Source organism: Protomyctophum parallelum (assembly GCF_964188405.1).
Source record: "Protomyctophum parallelum genome assembly, chromosome: 4".
NCBI lineage: Eukaryota > Metazoa > Chordata > Actinopteri > Myctophiformes > Myctophidae > Protomyctophum > Protomyctophum parallelum.
The window spans coordinates 13,366,018-13,390,224 of NC_139700.1; the positions used below are offsets into that span (position 1 = coordinate 13,366,018).

The following is a 24,207-nucleotide window of genomic DNA, read 5'->3' on the forward strand; positions in this document are numbered from 1 at the left end:
AGAGAGGGACAGAGGGAGGGAGAGTATGTGTTCCAAAGAAAAAGGGAGGGAAAGAGAGAGAAGAGGGTAAACAGAGCAGAGCTGCATTCCTTTTCCTGCCTCATAATCATCTGGCAGAGAGAGAGAGAGAGAGAGAGAGAGAGAGAGGAGAGAGAGAGAGAGAGAGACAGAGAGTGTGGGACTGTGGGTGAGAGAGGAAGCAGAAAGATGCAGAGGACGAGAGACGGCAAAACAAAACTATGTACGCGAGATCTCTCTCTCCCTCTCTCTCTCCTGCCATGACCAGCTGTGTGCCAGTGTGTGTGTGTCTGTGCCAGTGTGTGTGTGCCAGTGTGTGTGTGTGTGTGTGTGTGTGCGTGCACACGTGAGAGAGTCCACAGACAGTCAACCTGCTGCTGCAAGCTCAGAGGTTCGCTCCCCTCCTCAATAAAGATGGAACTTACAGTAGGCTTTTTATTTTTATTTCACTGTGTAGGTTAACTCCTTGGACGCCAGGGGGCGGTAGAGCTATAGGTAGCAGGTGACAGCCGAATTTGCAATTGGCTGAAAGTGAAACTAAGGCCCAACAAGGCTAATCTAATATAGGTATGGTTTTGCACACTCAATTCAAAATTAACGTTCCAATTTTGGAGCTCTGGCTCATGGACTAAGAAGCTAAAAGAACTGAACCGTTCCCATTGGGAACCAAGCGGTGGAAAAGGGGTCTCAGTGTACTAGAGTCTAGACCAGTGGTTCCCAAAGTGGGGTCCGGAGACCCCCATGGGTCCTTGAGGCAGATTCAGGGGGTCCCGAGCTAAATAATAGTTTGGAACCAAATGGACCCTTATGGGTCTGTAACTCTGAGAGTGTACAAATGGAAACAAATGGGCCATAACGGGTCCATTTGGTTCCATTTGTACACTCTCAGAGTTAAATCAACATTGATTTTACAACATAAATTGGGGTCCCAGAGATAGAAATGTTATTAAAGATGGTTCCGTAGCCTAATGCATGTCAAACTGGGGGGTCTTTGAAATGAAACGGGTTGAGAATCTCTGCTAGAGCCGTAGAAATCTTCTCTTATGAGGGGTTTCCCTGTACTGGCATATCTTTTCAAATTAGTGTCTTTGCTAATTAGTGTCAATTTGGGAACCACTGTACTAGACACCCCGGATAAGACTGCCAAGACAAATAGCAGAGCCACATGCTCAAATGACCACTATGTTAATCTGTGCTGTAGGTCAAAGTCTAGATTTGTAATCTGGTTTCAAGAGAGAGTTTAAACAAACAGTCTCAGGGAGTTAATGTTTACAGGTTTGGCCTTCATTTAGAAAACCTTGCAGAGCTGCAGAACAATGACTCCATGAGCTCTGTTTAAATAGGAGAGGGTATTCCAGTCCACTCTCCTTTAAGCATTTTCATTCTTTACTGAGAAAGAAAGAGAGAGCAAAGAGGAGGCCCAGGGAAGAACGCTCTGGTAGTATATTGATATTACATGCAGCCCTATGACAGTGTAACACACACACAAAATATTATTTGAACTGGGAGTCCCCAGTTCAAATGTGATTATTTTTGGGGTCCCCAGTTCAAATGTGATTATTTTGGGGGTCCCCAGTTCAAATGTGATTATTTTGGGGTTCCCTAGTTCAAATGTGATCATTGTGGGAGAGAGAGAGAGAGAGAGAGAGAGAGAGAGAGAGACACACAGACAGACAGACAGACAGACAGACAGACAGACAGACAGACAGACAGACAGACAGACAGACAGACAGACAGACAGACAGACAGACAGAGATATGGGGTGTGTGAAAAGGATGACAAGGAGACAAGAGGAGGTGAACAGGAAGGTGAACCGTTCTCATGCTGCTTCTTTGTCAAACCTCAACTCCAGGCAAATCTAATTCTCTCTCTCTCCTTATACTGTGTGTTCATTTTTACACTAGGATAAATGAACAGCCATGGATCTTCTGTGTAGGTGAGAGTGAACAGTATGCCTCTCCTCTTGTTAGTCAGTGTGGGCAGAACAAGAGCTCAGGTACACAGTGTCTCTGCATATCTCTCGCTCTGTCTCTGTCTCTCACACACCTACACAGACACACGGTCACATCATACTGTACACTGTAAAATTGTCAAATCGTGTAGACAAGCGTGCATACATTTGCACAAGCACACAGCCTACTTGTGAAAAATACACGTACCTAATTGTTGTATACTCACACAGAGAATCACACAGCACACACCACAAAGACAATTGATATACGAGCTTGACCAACCATCTGTGCAGAAACGTGCAAAAGCACACATACAAGTGAATGAAGGACAACACACACACACACACACGTCACACACTGATGCTGCACTTCCATAAAAGCACATAGGGTACTAAGCAAAGTACTCATGTCTCGTGCACACAAAACACACATTAAACATTAAACATATGCACTATTATTAATAGACAAGCATCCATTCGTCATATAACTACTCCTTATGTGCGAATGTGCACACACGCACGCACGCACGCACGCACTCACGCTATTGAATCACGTCAGGGGATAAGATGCAGCAGCACGATCACACCCGTGGTTTGGCTTATCAGACACACACAGACTGCCCTCCCCTGAATTCACACACTCCCCTCCCCAAACCACAACCCTCCCCCCTCCCCACCCCCAATGCCAAGATTAACACCAGCTCCGTATTTCAGACAAAGTCTATAAAAGTCAGCTGTCGAGTCTGTCCTTCTGCTCTACTCTGATAAACAACTGTTTTAACTTCACCTACTGTGTGTATAGTATACCTCCTCATTTATATAGACCATCCGTCTTTCTTTTTAGGTGCTTTCTATCTCTCCATTTTTAGCCTCAATAGTAGCTGGAGCTCTAAGGACAGCTATGTTGGTTGTGGTGGGGTTTTTTTTGGGTCAGTCGGTCGGTGGGTCCATCTAATACTTTGGTTCCAAACGACAGGGTAAACTCCTCTGTGTTCATTTAACTCTCAGAAATGGAAGTTTATTATTATTATTTTAAATGATCAGAATCAGATTTAGTTTACTGTGAAGATATATAAATAAATGAATCTGCTGTGCTCCGTCGTCATGCTCCCAAGAGGATGACCCTACAGATTTTGGTGATCCCATATATGGCCTTTCCTCTGTCTAGTGCCACCGGGGACAAAAAGAAAATAAATCACACCGGTCTGAACTGAGTGGTACTGTACTGTACTGTACTGTACTGTACTGTACTGGCTTTCCTCCCTGGCGTGTGTGTGTGTGTGTGTGTGTGTGTGTGTGTGTGTGTGTGTGTGTGTGTGTGAGGCTGCAGTGACAACAGTGACACTTGGTGGTCAACAGACACTATTTCCGTACTCAGACACACATTGACACACATTGCTTGCTGTCTATGACTAGGAAAGCACCACTCAAAAATGTGTTCCTCCATTACTACTGTTTAATACGCCCTCTGCTGTTTACATCACATTAAACTTTTTATTATCCTTCCAATTTTTCAAAATAAAGGCGCTAGAGTGCCCAGCATAGGCAGCATGAGGCAGATTTTACTCTGAAAAGCCCCGCCTTCCATTTCCCCCCCAAACCAGGAGGTATAATTTAATTTCCATTACTACCTCGCGCTGTCACATCTGATCTCTCTCTAGAAGCGTTAATATTCCTAACAAGATGCCTGTTAAGTCAGAAATGAGGACAGAACATTGCCGTTGTGATCAAAACCATGGACAGCGACGTAGAGAGAATAGATAGTTTTGTCGGGCCGTAAACAAGGAAGTGAATGGCTGCGTGCATGCGTGAAACAAGGCACAAGGCGTTGCCTAGCAACAGCCCTGTCAAATAAAATGTATCTTAGCGATCCGGTTTTATATCATTATAAAAGACCCTAAGACGTCCCCACATGTCCTGGGACCTCTACGGGTGTAATTATAAAGACGTGTGGAGACATCTTGAGCACTTAAGTTGTTAAATGCATTTAAATTGTCACCAGTTTGAATCGATTTTAATCAATTTACGATAAATCGTTACATGCCTACTCCCAGGGGATGAGCCCTAAACCTTTTCTCCAGCACCATACTCCGGCCTTTACTTTGCACACATGTCGTCATAATCTATTAGGCAGATTACATAAGGATCCCTGATTCATCTCGTAATCTATTATTAGGCAGATCGCTGATTTTGGTGACCCCGCCCATTGGCCTTTGCTTTATAGCACAGGGCTACTCAACTTAAGCAGGGCCTGCGGGCCGCAGGTTGAGTAACACTGCTCTAGCATCACCTGTAAGGCTAAAAGTACACTTGTTTCCCATTTTGAGGCTTAGTTATAGCTTGTATATTTTATTACATTTCTCTTTAAAGCTTTGACTATTCTTTACCATGTGCTACTCATTCAATGAATACACTATACACTTTCAGGCCCTCACCCTTCAAATCAATAATCACTCTCCCCAGGTGCGTCTGTAGGAAATCAATGGGCTCTACTCACCGAATTTACTTTAGTGTGCAGTGGTTTTTCAAAAGGTTTTCAAAGTTTTTCATTTCAAGGACCCCATAACACTGAGACTCTGAGGGTCCATTTGGAGTTACAGACCCGTACAGGGCCATTTGGAACCCACCCAAGGACACTTTGAGACTCACTACTAGTGTATAAGATAAGATAAGATAAGATAAGATAATTTCCAGTGAGCCGACATGCACAATAGCAGCACCCTGACTCTGTTTGACCAGCATGGAACAGAGCCTTTATTAGTATCATTAACACTGACTCTGGTCAGAATGGAACAGAGTCTTCATTACTAGGCCTATCATCTGTAACACCTGTGAAGGAAGTAGGGAAGTGGCCCAAGTTCTTTCCAAAATGGTGTGTATGCAAAGTACCCATTCTGTCTCATTGTCTCTGTCAATCTATCCCTCTCTCTACATCACTACATCTAGCCATATATTCCAATCGGTCAATGTCTAGCCATGTTTCTCTCTGTTGACTCTCAAGCTCGTCTCGAGCACAAACGGACGGCTCTGTTAGTTTGAGGAGCCAGACAGCTGAATTAAACGGAGCCTGGAGTTCTGGCTCAAAACACAAGATGGCACAGTTACCATGGCAGTAGTCTCACATAGCCAGACCTTCAGAGTCTGGCTATGCGAGACTACTGTCAAGCCAGTGACAAATGTGGAAGAATAAAAAATACAGAGAAAGCAGATTAATTCATGTGTGCAATGTGCATGCATGTGTGTGTATATCTCTCTCTATATATATATATTATATATATATTTGGCATGTAACGATTCACTCAACTCACAATACGATTTGTTTTTTAAAATGTTATATAAATATATCTCCCCCCCCCCCCACCCGAGCTTTTTTCACATTTTTTATATGACTAAAGCTCACATTTCACATCACACACCATAATTCACTAGCCCCCGTAAAAACAATAAATCGATTCCTATCGTCTGGATTAATATCGATATGATATATCGTTACATGCCTAATATCTATATTAACAAGTGAGAACTTGTACCCAACACATGGCAAGAAACCCAAAGCCACAACAGCTACGTCGCTATTGCAACACCCACACACACTCACACGGCAGTGACGTCACACACTTACCTTCGCAGTGTTCGGGACCTATCTCCTCCTATCGCGCCCAACGCCAACACTCGACACCACCCGCCAAACACTGGTCATTGCAGTGCCACCAAAGATGCCTCCCGTCATTGCATTTGTTTACTACAAACATTATCGCCCCAAGCACCCACACCCCTGGAACACTGTTGCCCTTTCACCACGCTAAATTCGCCAGGTCTATGCAAGTGAGCACAAATTACATGTGAGAAAATTCATTCACAAGCCCACAAATGCCATTCAACACACACTACGACTCGCTTACAATTCGCAAACCTGGCAACACTGCCCTGTCTTCTAATAGGCCTACACTAGCTCTCAGAATCTGATTCTGATCTCCCGCAGGAGAAGAGAAACGAGGAAGGAGAGGAATTTTCGCCTCACGATTTTGCTTATTCCTTCTAAATCTCTGTATATAATCTCTTAGTTACATCAACATTATACTTTGACAGTTTTTGGTTTGTGCCAAACTATTACAATTACACCGTTCGAATTCGCCATTTCGCCTGCCAGCCATACTGCCGAGTACATTTGATTGCGCACACACACACGCACGCCTGGAAGCCACGATCTCTCTCACGCCGCGCACGCACACGCACACGCACACGCACACACACGCACACACACACACACACACACACACACACACAGGAATAGCCGTGCAGCCTATACACGGTGGCAGCGAGACAGGACGTTATAATCTTGAGTTTCATTAAATAACTGTCTTTCTCCACACGTGCACGTGCGCACACAACATTATTCAAGTGAAATGCGTAACGCCAATATTGGGCTAATATAGGCTACCAATATGTGGGTAGCCTACAGGGATTTACCCACGGAATTAATATATATATATATATTCATCTATACCAGGGCTGCCCACACTTTCTTTTACTTCAGAGCTACTTTCAAAACGACCATGATAAAACTATCATCCCATTGTTACATAGTTACAAAATGTAATTGAGGCTACATACAGTGGTGTCCCGTTCGTCTGTACCAGGCTGACTTCTATAGGTTTTGAAAGGTACCTTTTTTTTTTTTTTTTTTTTTACCCAGGTAAGTAGCTGAGCACAGGTGCTCATTTTCAGCAACGCCCTGCACATCGAAACACACACACACACACACACACACACACACACACACACACACAAAATGTCATGTCAAAGGTACCTCTGGAAGCCACACCTCTGATGGGTCGGGTTTAGTCTTAACACATTGAGTACGCCGACTGCCTTCAAAATATAGGCTATAGAATACCGGAGGTGTCTGATCGCTTTTACTTTGAAAGCCATGAACCGGAAACACTTTCCTAAAAAAGTTGACTTTACAAAGTGACCTCAACATCCCCGATCATCTTAATATATTGTTTTACGCTCCAAAAAGCGTTCATATTTTGCGGGAGAGACGGATGAGGAGCAGAAAATAAGCGCCAGCATATCGCTCTATTCATCACCACGGAGAGCGCCCTGGATTAGGAGCTACGAGTCATTCTTTCCGTCTCGCTAACGTGGGAGTCAATAATAAGCTAATAGTTGCACTGAGCGTTAGCATACGGCAAGCGAAAAGCGAAATGCCAAAAAAATAAATAGGAAAAATTCTGAATATTAATATCTCGCCCCGCATCGCTGGGATGTCGCTAGGACGTCCTCAGACGTCCTTAGAACTCTACGTTCGGTATCCTATGACGTTCTCAGGCGTCCTACGTGCTGTAAGTGTTAAGGGGTGTGTTTTTTTCACCCACTGTGTAATACAATGAAAGGACGGTAGGTGGCAGTAGTACAGAGGCCTGTTTGAGCTGACAAGGCCTTTTTTATGTCAATCAATCAAGTCATCTCAGGTCATCTCAAGCGGCAGATGCAAAAATAGTTTTTTATATTAAAATTATATATATTTTTAGGGCCATGTCATGTGCTCTACCTGCAAAGCCTTTGTGATCTATAACTTTTGGGCACCGCTTAACGTCAGATCAGGGGTTTTGTCGGCCAGCGCCAAAAATGCTCCCCAACAGCATAATCGGAGCAAATACCGGGCAGTGTGTATGAGCCATAACGTGTTGACTACACTAATAAGGACACATAATAATAACTAATAACCCATCCGTTATTAGTCAACTCCCGCAATTTCCTTCTTCCCATGCGCGGCAACGTAACTCTGGGATGAGCGGCCGCGAAATTCTAGTATATATATACACACACACACACACACACACACACACACACACACACACACTGTACAAACACATCCCATCTCAACCATCTCTCACACGTGTGATCGTGCAAGACATGCATGGCGCATGCATGCATGCACAGACAAGACTCCAGCGAGTGGGTCATTTCATCAGATCCCTAGCTGCCTCGAGGCGTCTGCCTTGATGCCGTCCTGATTTTACACTTGCTGAAATTTGCCGATTTACAGCATGATGCGTGTGAGCTTGTAGATTGGCCGTAGATCGGCTGTAAAATGACTTATACTGGATCTCTTGTTCACTAGTCCCACATTTTAGTCTAGTTTTTTTTTTGTTGACGAAATTTCCAATATATTTAGTCTACGCTTTAGTCATCGTAGCTTAGTTTCATTTAGTTTCCGTTTAGTTTTTGTCAGTGAAAAAAGGTAGTCGACGAACATTTTTCATCGTGGTTTTAGTGGACAAAATCAACACTGGTGCTCATGACATGACCATGCTAAATATCTGGGACCCGTCTGTGCTGTGGCTCACCGATAGCACATGGCACATAAATAAGGCTTTTTAGTGCAGTGGTTTTCAACCAGTGGTCCTTGAGGGGGTTACAGGTGGTCCCCAGCTAAATGATGGAGAGTTGGTAACCAAATGGATCCTTATTAGAACTTTAACCCTTGAGTTGAATTATTGTAAAACATCTGCATTACTTAATTTACAAAAAGTTAACACAATTAGAGAATGTAAAATTCCGGAATCAGCACGAAACCGATGGAGTCTGTGTAGTCCGGGTAGGGAATGAGACATTACCCCAGGTGAAGGAGTTTAAGTATCTCGGGAGTTTTGTTCACGAGTGAGGGGAGGACGGAGAAGGAGGATCAGCCAGGGAATCAGAGCGGCAGGGGCGGTATTGCAGTCGCTGTACCGCACTGTTGTGAGGAAAAGAGAGCTGAGCATACGTTATACTCTCACCTATGGTCATGGAGTGTGGGTCATGACCGAAAGAATAAGGTTCTGAATACAAGCGGCCGAAATGAGTTTTCGCTGATGGGTGGCTGGCATCTCCCTTAGAGATAGGGTGAGAAGTTCAGTCACACGAGAGACTCGGTCTCGGAGTAGAGTCGCTACTTCTTCACTTGGAAAGGAGCAGGCTTAGGTGGTTCGGGCATCTGGTTAGGATGCCTCTCGAGCATCTCCCTAGGGAGGTCCTCGAGGCAGATCCCACTGGGAAGAAACCCCCGGGCAGACCAAGGATGAGATGAGATACATCGCCACACTGGCCTTGGAACGCCTCGGGGTCCCCCAGGAGGAAGTTACTCTGGAGAGAGAAGTCTGGAGCTCTCTGGTGAAGCCGTTGCCCCGCGACCCGACTACGGATAAGCTGGTTGAAGATGGATGGATCAACGTTTGCCTGCTGTTTCTCCTAATGGTACCAACATCAATGGAATTGTGGACAAAATCCTATGCAATAGTGCTGCCGTAATTGTCCAAAAATTGGATTCGGATATTCGTTTTAAAAACCCACGTGGATTCGAGCAATTCGACCCATTCGGATTTCGGATTTCAATTCGAGCCATTCGGATTTATTAATAATTATATTTACACCAATACAACCTGAGACATAACATTTAAGATTGCATTGCTGGCGCAACTCTCTCTCCGCGCATTGGTGCTGCTGAAAAGCGAGTTGGAACACAACGCATGCATTCTCCTTTCTCCAGTAAAACTTTTTTTTTTCTTAAATGAGCAATCCTACCACACAGCCTTATCAAAACGAGGCACGGAGGCAGTATTAATTCACAGAACAGAACACTGCATTGCTGCTGCTGCCGGACCCGGCACCATGCACATTTCATCCTTACGCATTTTATTTATCTTCTTATAATTTCCTGAAGGATAAAGTCGCTTCATGATTCTCCCGTCTGTCCGAAACAACACCGACCCAGATTCTGATCACTAGATACGCTGTTGACGGAAGATTTCACCATTCTGAGCAGCGTACACTCATTGCGCAAAGAACGTAAAAGGCTCCCGCGGCCCCGCCCGCCCTGTGCTCACTACGCAGGCTGCGCTGCTAGGAAGAGTACGAGGCAGAGCTGATTTATTCTTTAATGTATGCCGGTGTCGGCGTGTCGCGTGGCAAATATAACTAATCTACAAGCTCACAAGTCACAACGTGTCGCTTACCCATGGCACCGTCTCGCGAAAACTAATAATAATAATAAAAGATATATTATTTTTATTATTATTTTTAATTTGAACCTTAATTTTATATATTCGGTTATTAAATTTTTTTTTGATTCGAAAATATATTCAGATATAGAATATTCGTTGGCAGCTCTACTATGCAACAGTTCCAACATTTTCAAAGTTTTGGGTCTGAGACTAAGAGGCATAGGGCTGGATTTTGAAGATCCGTTTTACAATGGGGTAATACATAAATTGCCCTCGCTCTGCGCACAATCGTATTATGAAAGGCATATCGGCCCGTGTTGAACGCACACACATATGGCATACGGCGTTCCTGAATATTTTAGCATTGTGGGAGTGTCCATATGTTAATTATTTTCGCTTTGCGCAATTTGCTATTAAGCCCCTTGACCTAAAAACACTCAGCGCATAACGATTAGACGTGGGTCTGACCACCTCATAAACACAATAAGCACCGTTAGATTTTACACTTGAGCGGCTCTGAGAGGCTGCTGGAGTGTTGCCATGTCTGTTTATTATAAGCGGCTTCTTTTTCTGTAAAGTTGCTTGTAAATATTGGTAGTTGTACTAGTTGTGGTTGCTTTTCTTGTTTCTAAAGTGGTTATTTGGGCTTTTCTCCTAATGTTGTTTAAACCAGTGATCCTCACACAGCACATTCCCATGTAAAGGATCCCCAGATGAATGCATTTGCCCAACTAAGGACGGCTAATTTAATTAATTAAAATTTTCCAAGATTACTTTTGAAAATAGCAGATCTACCAGCTCACAATGCATCACATTCATTCATTAAAACTATGAACTCTGACTGCAGGGGGATATATAATGATCATTATAACAATGTGCAAGAACATATTTAAAAAGAAGGAAGAACTAAGTTTGCTTTCATATGCTGTATCACACCCGATTCAAGTCTTCTTCAATAAAATGCTACGAGCGAAGACCATATACATATACACAACAAATTCCAATCTGGCTTTAGGAAAGGCCACAGCACAGAAACAGCACTTGTAAAAGTAATGAATGATCTGAGGGTGTCTGCTGACAAGAAACATGTATCCGTTCTCTTACTTCTAGATTTAACGGCTGCATTTGACACGATTGATCACTCAATTTTAATACAGCGTCTGGAGCACTGGATAGGCCTGTCTGGTACGGCCCTGTCCTGGTTTTCCTCCTACCTATCAAACAGAAGTTACTTTGTCAATCTAGCCGAGTTTGACTCAGATAAACACGACATCAGTTCTGGTATTCCACAGGGCTCGATTCTTGGCCCTCTGCTTTTCTCCTTGTACATACTGCCACTGGGCGAACTCATTGCCAATCACGGAGTCAATTTTCATTTCTATGCTGATGATACCCAATTATATCTATCTGTGGCTCCAGATGATCCCTGTGCTTTAGACCCGCTGCTTACCTGTCTGTCTAGCATCAAATGTTGGATGAGTGAGAACTTTCTCAAGCTAAATGAGGACAAGACAGAAGTTCTCATAATCGGCTCTAGTGAGCAGAAAGAATCAATATTAAGCAGACTTGGCAACCTGACTGTAGACAGTAACAGTACAGTAAAGAACCTGGGGGTTATTATTGATTCCGAATTGAATTTTAATTCACACATTAATCATGTTACCAAGATTGCCTTTTTTCACCTTAGAAATATTGCACGAATCAGAGCCTATGTGTCCTTGGACGATGCAAAAACGCTAATCCACGCCTTTGTTTTCTCTCGGCTTGATTACTGCAATGCACTTTTTTCAGGACTGCCTAAGAAAACAACTGACAGATTACAACTTGTCCAAAATGCAGCAGCCAGAGTTTTAACTAGAACTAAGATGAGAGAACATATTACTCCAGTTTTGGCATCACTGCACTGGCTTCCGGTTGTTTTTAGGATTGATTTTAAAATTCTTTTACTTGTCTATAAAGCCCTCAATGGTCTCGCACCTTCCTACCTACATGACTGCTTGCCTGAATATGTCCCAAACCGCCCGCTAAGGTCTTCTACTGCTGGCCTGCTCGCTTTGCCTAAAAAAATGGCAACTAAAAAATACGGGGATGCAGCTTTTTGCTTCTACGGGCCATCGGCATGGAACAAGCTCCCTCTGTACCTTCGTCAGGCAGCCTCTGTAGACATTTTTAAAGCTCAGCTCAAGACCCACTTCTACAACATTGCCTTTAAGTGATCTTATATTTTGTGTTATTCATGTCCTCACTGTATTGCACTGCTTGTTTTTTAATGTCGTTGCCTTGCTTTTCTTTTATGCTTTGCTTTTATTTTATTCTCCATTGTTCTGTAAAGCACTTTGAGCTGCATTTGATGTCATGAAAGGTGCTATACAAATAAAGTTTTATTATTATTATTATTATTATATACCATCGGGGCCACCGGCACAGCATTAAGCAGCAGCATTCAACTCATTCCTTCATCATGACTTGAATGAAATAAAATATAATAAACGTTATTTTACTGGTGTTTTTCAATAGAAACAAATTATTTTGAGGCATAAAGGTGACAGCATGCAGTGCAATAGGAATAATTAACCCAAATGTGACAAAGTCATGTCATGTCTTCTATGGTGCCAGCCTGAAGAAATGTAATACCACGATCCCCAAAGTGCGCATTCCGTATGTGACATCAGCTGACTGGTAAAGAGAATAGTACGGACATGTTGATTGGGTACGTCTCAAACACGCCTTAAACACTCCCATGACTAATTCAAGGCCGTTTTGCGCACTCCACGGGGTGTCGAAAGCGCTTCATAACATGCTTAAAATTGCTATATGACTTTCCACACGCCCCCAGCTCTAAAAACTGTAATATTATTGGAACTGGATGATGGGACCCTTAATGTCGTCAAATGGTGGTCCGTGACTCAAAATATGACTAAATAATGGCCCTTGATATGAAAAGGTTGAAAACCACTGCTTTAGTCGTTACCGCAGCTTGGACCGGGATCGAACCCGTCCCCATAGGCCCATCCCGTCTTTCTCCTGCCCTTCCTGACTCCCTGATCTCTATCTCTATCTGAAATAAAGCATACAGTACAATGCCAAATATAAATCTTCCACAAAAAACAAAAAAAACATTCTGGGATCAATACTGCCAGCCGGCTGTTTCTGAATCATTCCTGCAGATTACATGGAAAACAAGAGCCGTCAGGGGGTTGTCAATTAGCCTGAGGCGTGACTGGTTACATGATGCAAGAAAATGAGACGGAACGGAATGGAAATAGAACATGTCACATCTCAGTGACGATTCTACCCCCTAGAGCAAAGTACTTGTATGCTGTATATAACGTGTAAAGCCAAACAATACTTGACAGCATTTCTCAAGATCTAATAGAGTCTGCATAGTCTGTCATGCGTTCTAGATATGCAGCACACTGTCTTGCTATAATATGTTAACTCGTCTACCGCCAGGGGGCAGTAGCGATCTTAATGAAAGTATTCCAAGTCGCCTCGGAAACAAGGAAGTCAATGTTGATCATATGGATTTTCGGGTAGAGCATCGTCTATTTCTCGCTTCAAATTTTTTCAAAAACATTCTTGAAAGCATGTTGTTTAGTTAAATGACATTGTGTGTTAGCTTACATGGCTGTCATGTTGGGTACAGCATAAAATCCAAGCAGCACAGCGGCTGCAGCCAGGTGCTCCGAGGCTTTGAGGCTGTCTGTTATAGAGCGGATCAGTCATTATCCAGAAATAACACACAACTGAACCTGGGGATTGACCAATGAGAGTTATGAGACTCAAGCATTCAACTAAGCCGTGTCCTGACGTACAGTACTGGGAGCGACAGTGCTTTTGTACAGCACCGTCATCCACCCATCAAATTGCAGTGTCTCTATTTTTTGAGCGAGGTTTTGCGGCCGTCTCGTCTCGCCAGCCCAAACTATTCCATTGGTCAAGATCAATAACACAAGGCAGCAATACTGTAGTTGCAGGTATTGCTGTGGTCATTACCTGCCTGCCACACACACACCCGAGAAAGAAGAGACGATAGAGAGAGAGAGACAGAGATAAAATGCAATTACATAAATACTATTTAAGTATTAAGTATTAATTGATGATAGTGATGATGATATAAGCATGGATTTAAAGTCACCATCTGACAATTCTAAAGCAATGTAATTGCGACCGTAGGTCGTCCGTCCGTTAGTCACCCACGCCTATGGTCACGCCTCGTGACATCACTGCTCCATATATGGTCACGACTTGTGACATCACACCTCGTGACATGTCACACTACCATATATGGCCATCTCCATGTATGAAGATCACGACACTGACCTCATCTAACCCTGGATAACCATACATGGAGAAGACCTAGATCTACATAGCCGGCTATCAACTCTACATCTGACATCAAACCTCAAACCATTAGATCTCCATATATGGAGCTGACCTGTTCTGACATTCCATATGTTGATCTGACACCCCATGCTAAAGCGCCAGCGCTCGCCCAGCAGTCTGCCATCACCCAGGCGGATTCTCTCAGGGCGTCTTACTGGTGATAAGCAAGGTGGATATTAACCAAGTTGTTATTTTATTTACTATAAAGGGCAGTGCAGTGGCTAGCCAAGTCCACATTTGTATTTTTTTCCCTTTACTGAGACAGTTTAGAAGGAAAGCAGAGCAAGAGAGGAGAAAAGATGGTAGTGGATGATCTAATGGGTACATGGATGGCATGCAGTGTGGTGACCACCACCAGTTAGGTCAGTGTGACAACGATAACCGCCTCACTTCCAAACCGAGGTTAACCACGGACATACGTGCATGGTTTTTCACCGCAGAAATACAAATCCCATACCACCACAGCCCTAGTTCCGAATGAAATATATACGGCAAAAAGGTATTTTATTGGTTCTGCACCGTTCTGGCTCTTTGTAACGTAGCCTATCAATCATACTACATACAGCTGTAGTATGATAGGCTGCTCTTCAAAAATCTTGTGGATTTCTAAGGGGGACTGAGGAGGTATTACAAAAAGTTAAAAATTGGAAATTAATTTTTAAGGCTCCGAGGGAAAATTAGGAAAATTCTTCCCGCAACAATCTTGCAGTCAGCAGCACCTCCCTATTGTTGTAAAATGTCACTTGGTTGTACAGTGAAGGTCACTGGCTGACGTATAATCGCTGGGTAATTTAGAAGAGCACAAGTGCTGAGTGAGGGGGTCTCGCCTCGCTGCCTTAAATGTCTCCCACGGCAACCTGAAAGACCAAGCAGTGTTTAAAAAGACATCTGTGGCCATCGTCTAAATGCCAGTGGCTGTGCCTCATGCATAATGCTTGTAATGCAGCGGGCCATTTATACACGGCAGCATGTTGAGGAATGTTACTTAAATATGACAAAAGTTAAATCAAATTAGATTATCATCATCGTCTGTCTGAATGTGTCTGTCTGTCTGTCAGAAACACAGCCGTATCTCCTCACTGCCTGCACCAATCGCTCCGACTTTTCACACAGGCATTGACCATAATAATATGGTGGTCTATATTGGTGGTTTTTCCAACTTAACAAATTATAAATTAATAATGAATTTATTAGTGAATTAAAAATGCGAAAAACCCAGGGTGCAGTACCCCCCGCGGCCACAAGGGTATATGGGTATTCGGCGCAATACCCGTATTGCGTCGAATATAAAGCCCAAACCACACCAAATGGTCGGGTTGGGACAAAAGTTTTAAATGTAGACCACACCAATGCAACTCATTGCAACTCAATGAGTTGCATTGGAGTGGTTTACCGTAAAAATTACTTTTTGTCCCAACCCGACCCTTTGGTGTGGTTTGGTTTCTAAGATGACTCCGACTATAAGATGACCCCCATTTTTCATGACTCATTTGTGGAAAATGAACATTGAATGTCAAATAGTCTAGTCCCCGATTATAATACGACGCCGTGTTTTAGGATAAAGAAAACGTAGTCTGATGTTCAGCACATGCTGACATCTTAATGTGTTAGGACAAAGTTTGTGTTAGCACATACACTAAAAGCTGGACATAGGAGGCCCTCAAAAATCACACCCGTGTGAAGTGAGGGGCGCTCTTATCATACGACATCATACATCATCTCATTCCGGCCAATCACAATTGGCGTCCTCTATTTTCTGTATTTATCCTCAATACGTACTTTGTTCAGCCAATCAAATCATTGCTATGGGGTGCTCAGCCAATCAAATCATCACTATGGGGTGCTCAGCCAATCAAATCATCGCTATGGGGTACAACAAGACAAAGCTGGGCATAGGAGGGGCTAGCGCACCTCAAAAATGTGTTTTGCAAAATAGTAATGTGTTGCTGCTAATAGTAATAATAATATGAAATAGATACCTTCCCTACTAAAGATTGCATCTGGTTCCATTCCAAAATCTCTATAGATTTCTAACCTGAACAGGTTTGTACCAGTTTCATGCTACATCTCTGCTTGTCTTTCTGAATGATATGTGACAATGATGGAGAACTTAACCACTGGCTCTGTGCATTCCTGAGCGTCCACAGAAAATGTCAGCACCCACGCATAGTCACATACCAGCTACAGCAGGCACTCAGCCCAGGCATCTCAAAGTGAGTGGTTAATATTTACCCATATTAAATCACCCTGTCGGAAGACTCCATGGCAATGCATATTGTCATTCTTGTCATTATCAACAGTCACAATTGCAGCTTTTTGCCAGATGTTGTTTTTGTGGCTTTCGCCTTTATTTTATATTTTTGAGTGGTGCAACCACTCCAAGGAACAGCAATGTCCGTGTTCACCTATGTGTTCACCTATGTGTCCGCCTATGTATGTGGCCATGAACACCAGAATGACTATTAGTACTATTAGTAGGGGCGCTGTTGTGCCAGAAACAGAGAGAGAGAGAGTGCTGCACTGAGAGAGAGAGAGAGAGAGAGAGAGAGAGAGAGCACCAATCAGTTCACACGGGTGTGATTTTTATGGAGGGACAGACAGTAGGCTGACAGGAAATGGGGAGAGAGATGGGGGGGAAGACATGCAGTAAAGGCCGCCGGGATCGGGCACACCCGCGGCACACTGCCAGACTGGATTACCAGCGAAGGTACCTGGACCACTGAGCCATGGCCCAAGCCAACGCGGAAGTGTTAACTCAGACTCTGCAACACCGCAGTATAACTCTACGGCAGTCGGCAGCTAATGTTAACTGGAGCTACAGAACAAGACACAGTGATTAAACCAACAAGACTCAAGAGCACGTCAGAGACGAATGCAAACAACGGCCGCAAGGTTGTCACAGAGAAACATACGTTTAAAAAAGGGGAAAGAAAACAAAAAACAGGGGGACAGATGCACAACGGAGAGCGCTTGTTTCACCTGGCAGTTAATTATTTCTAGTCTGGAGAAAATATACTAACTTTAACTTTAACTTACCCACTTACAAAGCTACTGTGGTCCATTCCCTTTAACCCCAGAATGTATACATGTGTATCTACACATCTGGTTGAGAGTTGCTTAGTTGGTCTTCCATTTTATAGTCTGAATCTATTTAAAAACAAACATCACACCCGTGTGAAGTGAGGGGCGCTATTATCACCGTACATCATCATGGCGTAAAATAGATACTATGCCTATATTTGCTCAGACACTGACGTAAAATTCTCCATTCATTGTCAATGGGAATTTAATGTTTGTGTAGGACGAGGTTTAACAGCTGAATATAGGAGGGGTTAGCGCCCCTCAAAAACACTGTACACATTACTTTGAGAGGCTAACTCTTCCCTGAGAACAGTGAAAAATGCCTTGATGAAACGGACCATCCTCACACAGGTGCGATCATAATTGTGATAGAATGGATGCACCCCAACATGCTTGCCTCAGACAGGCAGGCACGCCTTTTACCACAATTAATTTACACTGACATGTGCCGACATACAATGTGCTGACATACGCAATCAAAACAAATTAACTTTTTCAAACAACTCTACACCCATCCCAGGAAAAACATTTTCTGCAAAACAGGGCATACACTCCATACATAGATAATATTGTCACCCACTCTAACCACGAAGCCATCTGCCTTGCTGAGATTACTATTTGATCCAAAGAGAATGGATTCAGTTTTTCCCAGGTGTAAAGATAGTTTGTTATCAGCGAGCCAGGTGCAGATTCTACTGAGTTCAGAGCTACGGGCCTTTTCAACCTGCAGTTTGTTCCTTGTAATTTACAAGGTTTATGAAGTATAAGCGCTGGTCATAATGCATTGTAAAGACAGTGTGAAAGCACATTATAACTATGATACTCAAATCCATTAAGTGTTCAAAGTCCAGGTTGTGTGGGTGAATGTCATGAAACCTTTAAGACCAAGAAAAGGTTTAGGCATGTGAAAGTCCCATTGTAAATAAGAGGCTCTCCACCTGTTGTATGGCCTGGCTAGCTTTGACAATGTGCTGATCACAAAATTAAAGCAGTCATATGCCTCCTGTCAGCCTAAATTAATCCTGTTTACTGTCAATATGTGTGTTTATTTGTTTATTCTTCAATGTACATTTAAACCCACATAGAGTAGTCAGATAGCACTACAAACACCTACAACTAGCATGGCTTGTGTGCGTACTTCTGTGAAGACAATGAGGCATGTATACTACAAACAGGGCTGACAATTTATGTCTGTGTGTGTGTGTGTGTGTGTGTGTGTGTGTGTGTGTGTGTGTGTGTGTGTGTGTGGTAGCCTTATATATGTTTTAATCGTTTCAATTTAAACGGGCCTCGAGCCTCCAAAAAAAAAAACGTAATAAAAATCACACCCGTGTGAACTGAGTGGTGCACCACATTTTGGTGGTCAAATGCGGAAGTGCAACCGAGTGCTCTATGTTAAAGCCCAGCTGCACGGGGTTTCCCGGTCATGAATCCACGGGTCCGCCTGTAGTCCCTCCTCTTACCACTAGGGCCCAGTGCTTCAACGTTGAAGAGCCTCACTGGGTCCTTGGTGTGCACTCACTGCACTAGCAGCGCTGAGAGTTGCGATTGCATTGCATCATTGTATAGCCTATGCAGCCTCCCAGTTATACCTTATACCAGTGGTCCTCAACAGGCGGACCGCGGTCCACGACCGGACTGTGGCACACCTCTCTGCGGACCCTGGATAAATGATAGAATAAAGAGAAAAGGCCTGGGCTGTGGCTCAGCGGTCCAGGCACCTTGGCTGGTAATCCAGTCTGGCAGTGTGCCGCGGGTTCGACTCCCGATCCCGACGGCCTTTACTGCATGTCACTAGCCTGGTTTATAAACCAGACTAATATCGCACGGATCCGCGGGATATTAGTCTGGGAGGCTCAGCTTGGATTTCATTTCCAGGGAAACATTTTCTCTTTGACGCAATTGGTCAGAGCTACTGTCAGTCAAAGGTCTCAAGCATTGAACGTCACTGTACCAAAGCCCGCCCATATTGCATACCGTGTCCCTATTGGGCGCACACGTTCTCGTGTGTAGAAAATGGGCGTACAATTGAGCCTCTCCAGACCGAAATCAGCCAACGGCTGATTCGGTCTGGTTTATTTATTTATTTATTTATTTTTTTAATATATTTTTTTTGCGGCTTACGCCTTTTATTGATTTTTTAAGGGACAGATAGTAGGCTGACAGGAAACGGGAGAGAGATGGGGGGATGACATGCGGTAAAGGCCGTGTCGGGTCCGGGAGTCGAACCCGCGGCACACCGCGACTGGATCACCAGTCCGGTGCCCAGACCGTTACGCTACGGCCTGGGCCTGGTCTGGTTTATTAACCAGGCTAGCATGTCACTCCCCCATCTCTCTCCCCATTTCCTGTCAGCCTACTGTCTGTCTCTCCATAAAAAATATAAAATAAAGGCGAAAGCCACAAAAAAACACAAAAGAAGAAAAGAAAAGTCACCGCAACCTTGAGTTGAATTCTCTGTTGTATTCGATCAATGCCGAGAAACGCAATTAGCACTCTGAATGTGGAGTGCGTGTGTGTGTATGTCATGATGACAATGTTGCGCTGACTGGCTCACTAGCAATTACACATTCACACATTCAGTTGAATGAACAAAATTTGATTTTTGGAGGTGAATAATGAATATTTGTCAAAGTGAAAAAATATATTACTCTGCCACCCCAGTATTCAGGGAATATTCGGGAAGAGACCCAGTTTGTATAGCTTGGTTTGACTGTACTAAACAGGCATAGTTGTTTCAAGGGGTGGGGGGCGAGGGAGCCAGCCCCACCCTGTGGGCCCGCGACCCGCAATTTCATTTGCATGCGCATGAGACTGGACCATGGTCTTATTCAAAAAATATTTGTGGACCTTCAGCATTTCTAGTTGAGGACCCCTGCCTTATACAGTCATTACAAGTAAAATAATTGTTTAATCAAGCTGATTTTGTGTATTTTTCTACTTGGCTGTGCTGTATGCTGTTCACACTTTGAAGTCCGATAATACACACTGCCACACAAAGGAAAAAAAAAAAAACATTTTTTTAAATAATTATTAATTATAAAAATCATGACGTCATGAACGTGTGGGTGGTGTGTGTGTGTGTGTGTGTGTGTGTGTGTGTGTGTGAGAGAGACAGTGACTTGTCCTGCTTCATATTGCACAACGTGATGAACAGGGGACAGCATTACACCACAAAACAGGAACAGCATGTAACCAGCAGGGAGCAACTCGAGATCAATGGAAGCAAGGGAAAAGGTACACTTGAAAAATAGTACATATAATTAGTCAGCATTTAGCTCCTACTGTTGCTTCGAGAAATAGGAGTTCAGCACAGCAGAGAAATATAGAAATCCCTTTATAACAAACAACATGAAACTGCAGCATTGCTTTAAATGAAGCCAAAGGTTTGGATGAACAGAAAAGGCAACATGTTTCTCTTCTTTAACAAGAGAGATTAGATGCAGAAAAAGTAGAACGCTGGTGGGAGAATGCTTGAAGCACTGTCTTGTTAATAACATATTTCAATGCAGATCTTTAATCTACCTGGTGGTGCGCCTCAGGTCCCATGTGGCAAATTCATACTCATGGAGGCTGACCGCCTTGGCTGTCCGCGGCCATGTGGCATGGCGCTTGATGGGCACGAGCTCATGACCCGAGCCTCGGTCTGGGTCGCGGCTGAAGCAGCTGCCCATCCTTCCACAACAAATGACGTTCCAAAATAGCAGTACAGTTAAAATGTTTCCTAATATGAAATATTAACCGGAGAACTGTCCTCTCCAATTAGCTTAGACATTTATTGGGCAATTCGGCACCCATTTAGAGACATTAAGTTTAGCGGAGTCAGGACAGTCTTTTGCATGTTAATTGCTTGACACACTTTTTCTTTATCCGGTTTTTCCACCATAATAATATTTGTCCTGCTACTCTGCTTTTCGAATTACACGTGGCTCTATGTTTTGATCAAAGCCACCAAAAATGCCATCAGAAACACAAAAGTTAGTTATTTCTATTATGCTCTTTATTCTTTCTTGCATCTTCTGAATCCTCTCCTCATGTCAAGAAAATATGTCTCCCCGCCTTTTCTCCCCGCTGGTCTCTCTGGTCTGTTTCTCCTGTTTGTTTTGTTCAGAGCGGTGTCAGCCCCTTCTCTGTCTCCTCTTGTCTCCTCTTGTCTCTCCAGCCCTGTCCTCCCTCGGCGCTGCCTGCCTCACATGATCCCCTCTCTCGGCTCAAATGCTAATGTGTGGCCTGCCCTGCAGCCCCCATAGCAGTCTCACATCTCCACTCCAGGATCAAAATTCCTGCCATCTCCCACAGAACAGCCAGACATTTTAACATGTGTTACAACATTGCATCAACAATTTTGTCACCTCCCCCCCCCCCCCCCGTCCTTCAATCCTTTTCTTTGTGAGTCCTCGTCTGTCTCTGCTCTGACTCTGTGCCCCCCGAGCCCTGTTCTTGTCTGTGGACAACAGGCATGTGCAGAAGCGCTGTGCCTGCCTACGCTCCAGTGCTGCGTGGGCTTGTCAACAAGCTTCCACACAATGTTTTCCATCGTATCCATAGTGACAAAGTCAGACTCATTAACACTTAGCCCGCTAGCATTTATTGAAAAATTTGGATCTAATTCACACCAGCATTTGAGCTCTTATTTTGAAAGGCACATTTCCAGTCTAACGGAAGTAGTATTATCCTAGGAAGCTGAACGGAGCCTGGACAGGCCTTGTTTACAATATGAATCCAAAACCGGGGCACTGTAGAGCTCCACATCGTCAAAGAAACGTTGTTTTGACCAAAAATGCCATCTGGGACAAGGAATAGGAGATACAGGCGATTGAAAGAAACAGATGGAATGGATTATTATGACGACAACATAGCTAGCTAAACGGCTAACGTAAGTAGCATTATGGCTCAATCGATCAAATGCACTATAAAAGCGCAATTGCCATTAAGCCTGCAGTTTCTATTAGCTTGGATTCCCCATCGATGATGTCACTGGTGGATGGGTTTCTGAACTGCCCACAGCCCTCCTATGAGACACAGAATGAGTAGAAAGAAATTGTGCCATTTTATCATGATCATTAGCGAGGACAAATTATATGAAGATAGGTTGAAAAGTGGTGAAGTGGTCCCGTAATCAAAACCTATTCTCGAGATGTGTTTTTTCTATTTTTCAAGCCCATCAGATATAGGCTAAATGTTTCCATAAAATACACGGCACGGTATGACAGTCAGTAGCAACTTTAAGCAACGACGGATACGGCAGTCGGCTACGGCAACCGGAAATGGATCAGTGCTCGATACATAAACCTGCTCTCCGTCGCAGCCCTTTCTACTACGGCAGAACCTACACTTCCACGTAGTGTCTACAACGCCATGTCATAACCATGTTTATTGAAATTATAGCCGTCATACATTTACACCGATTGCTCCATCACCTCTCTTATGCTGTGTAATGTGTTGGCACGCTCTGAATGAAGAAATAACACTAATACCATATGTCATATTAACTGTTTATTAAAACGGTTTTAGAATAACACAGATTTCTCCAGCACCTTCCTCTTTCCACTGCTGATCATGTCCAGCGCATGTAAGAATTAAGCAATATCGGCACCAACCTGCACATCTGGAGCAATTAGGGGTTTAGCGTCTTGCTCAAGGACACTTCGACACCAACTCTGGGGAGCGTAGGTCTTTCCCAGCGTGATTGTTTAGAGGCCCCTCAATATAGTCCGGACACACACCATTACCTGGCCTGGTGGAGATATCTACCCCGTTTCATTACACTGCACAACTGTACACAAATCTGTGTCAACACGACTCAACAGTGGTCCAACTGCAGACACTTAAATGATCAATCAACAAAATCTGTACAGTATTCTAGGCAGTAGGCAGGCTTTAAGACAATACAGGAAATATCCAGTAGAGGGCACCACAGATAGGCTACCATCTCTGCCTCTATTACCACAGTCCTGTACAGGTGGAGGAGGTTACAATATTGTTTTGGTAATGCGACTCCAGATAATATTTCAAATCCACAAGCCACAAAATATAACGAAATAAAGCACAGACTGCACCGTTTCAATTTGGCTTTTCTGTGCAATTACTAAAAACTGAGACGGATACGGTTACATTTCAGCTCACCGGGTAACAGGAAAAATCTGTCTTCAGTGTACAGTTTATAGTCTCGGGTGTCATGATGGTTAACATCCCAGGGAGGATACAATACAGAATACACTTTCACAATCTTCCTCCCTTTCTTTCAGTAAAACTAGGCTCCAGACTTCCCAAAACAAACTGGTCACCCCCCCGAACCCACCTCACCCCTGCCCACATTGACAGGCTGGAATGGCTTAGGGTCGACGACAGAGTACAGCATCTTGCAATGGGTCTGGTCCACACCCACAACACCAGAGGGAGTGCAACGAACCATGTACAACCCTGATTCGGCACAAACAAGGGACTAAATTATTTTCTGTTAATAAATATTTCAATCAATCAGTCTATCTCTCTCTTTCTATTCATTACTGTCTTTCTCCTTTTCTCCCTCTCTCCTGTTCTCAGATCTGTTGTCGGGGGAAGAGGATTAATTTAATACCACAGCCCTTGGGGAAGCTTAAATATTCAGCACATCCATTTTCAGTCTGCCAACTAACTTCACACAAAGTATGCATTTATGCGCCCGCCCGCACGCACGCACGCACGCACGCAGTCCTCAAATGACATTAAAAAGTGTGATCACACCAACGAGAGTTGGAAACAAAAGTAGAAAAAGACAAAAGGCAGGAAAGAGGATGG

The 24,207-nt window shown here is 43.7% G+C and overlaps 3 protein-coding genes across 9 annotated transcripts in view; all 3 read right to left on the bottom strand.

The window, feature by feature from the left end:
* anapc13 (anaphase promoting complex subunit 13) overlaps positions 1-24,207 on the bottom strand; it is a 250,307-nt gene that overhangs the window by 163,934 nt on the left and 62,166 nt on the right. The gene's annotated exons all lie outside the window — the stretch shown is intronic.
* plekha7a (pleckstrin homology domain containing, family A member 7a) overlaps positions 1-24,207 on the bottom strand; it is a 169,567-nt gene that overhangs the window by 134,021 nt on the left and 11,339 nt on the right. Inside the window, exon 1 of one of the 7 annotated variants that reach the window (XM_083762468.1) lies at positions 20,953-21,606. The exons of the other annotated variants lie outside the window; for them this stretch is intronic. Coding sequence (XP_083618594.1) covers positions 20,953-21,101 — 149 coding nt within the window. The 5' untranslated portion in view covers positions 21,102-21,606. Of the gene's footprint in view, positions 1-20,952; positions 21,607-24,207 lie in introns of those variants that run through there. 7 annotated transcript variants of the gene reach the window in all.
* The window catches only part of LOC310856928 (small ribosomal subunit protein uS15), a 152,560-nt gene that overhangs the window by 76,816 nt on the left and 51,537 nt on the right, over positions 1-24,207 (bottom strand). The window lies entirely within an intron of this gene.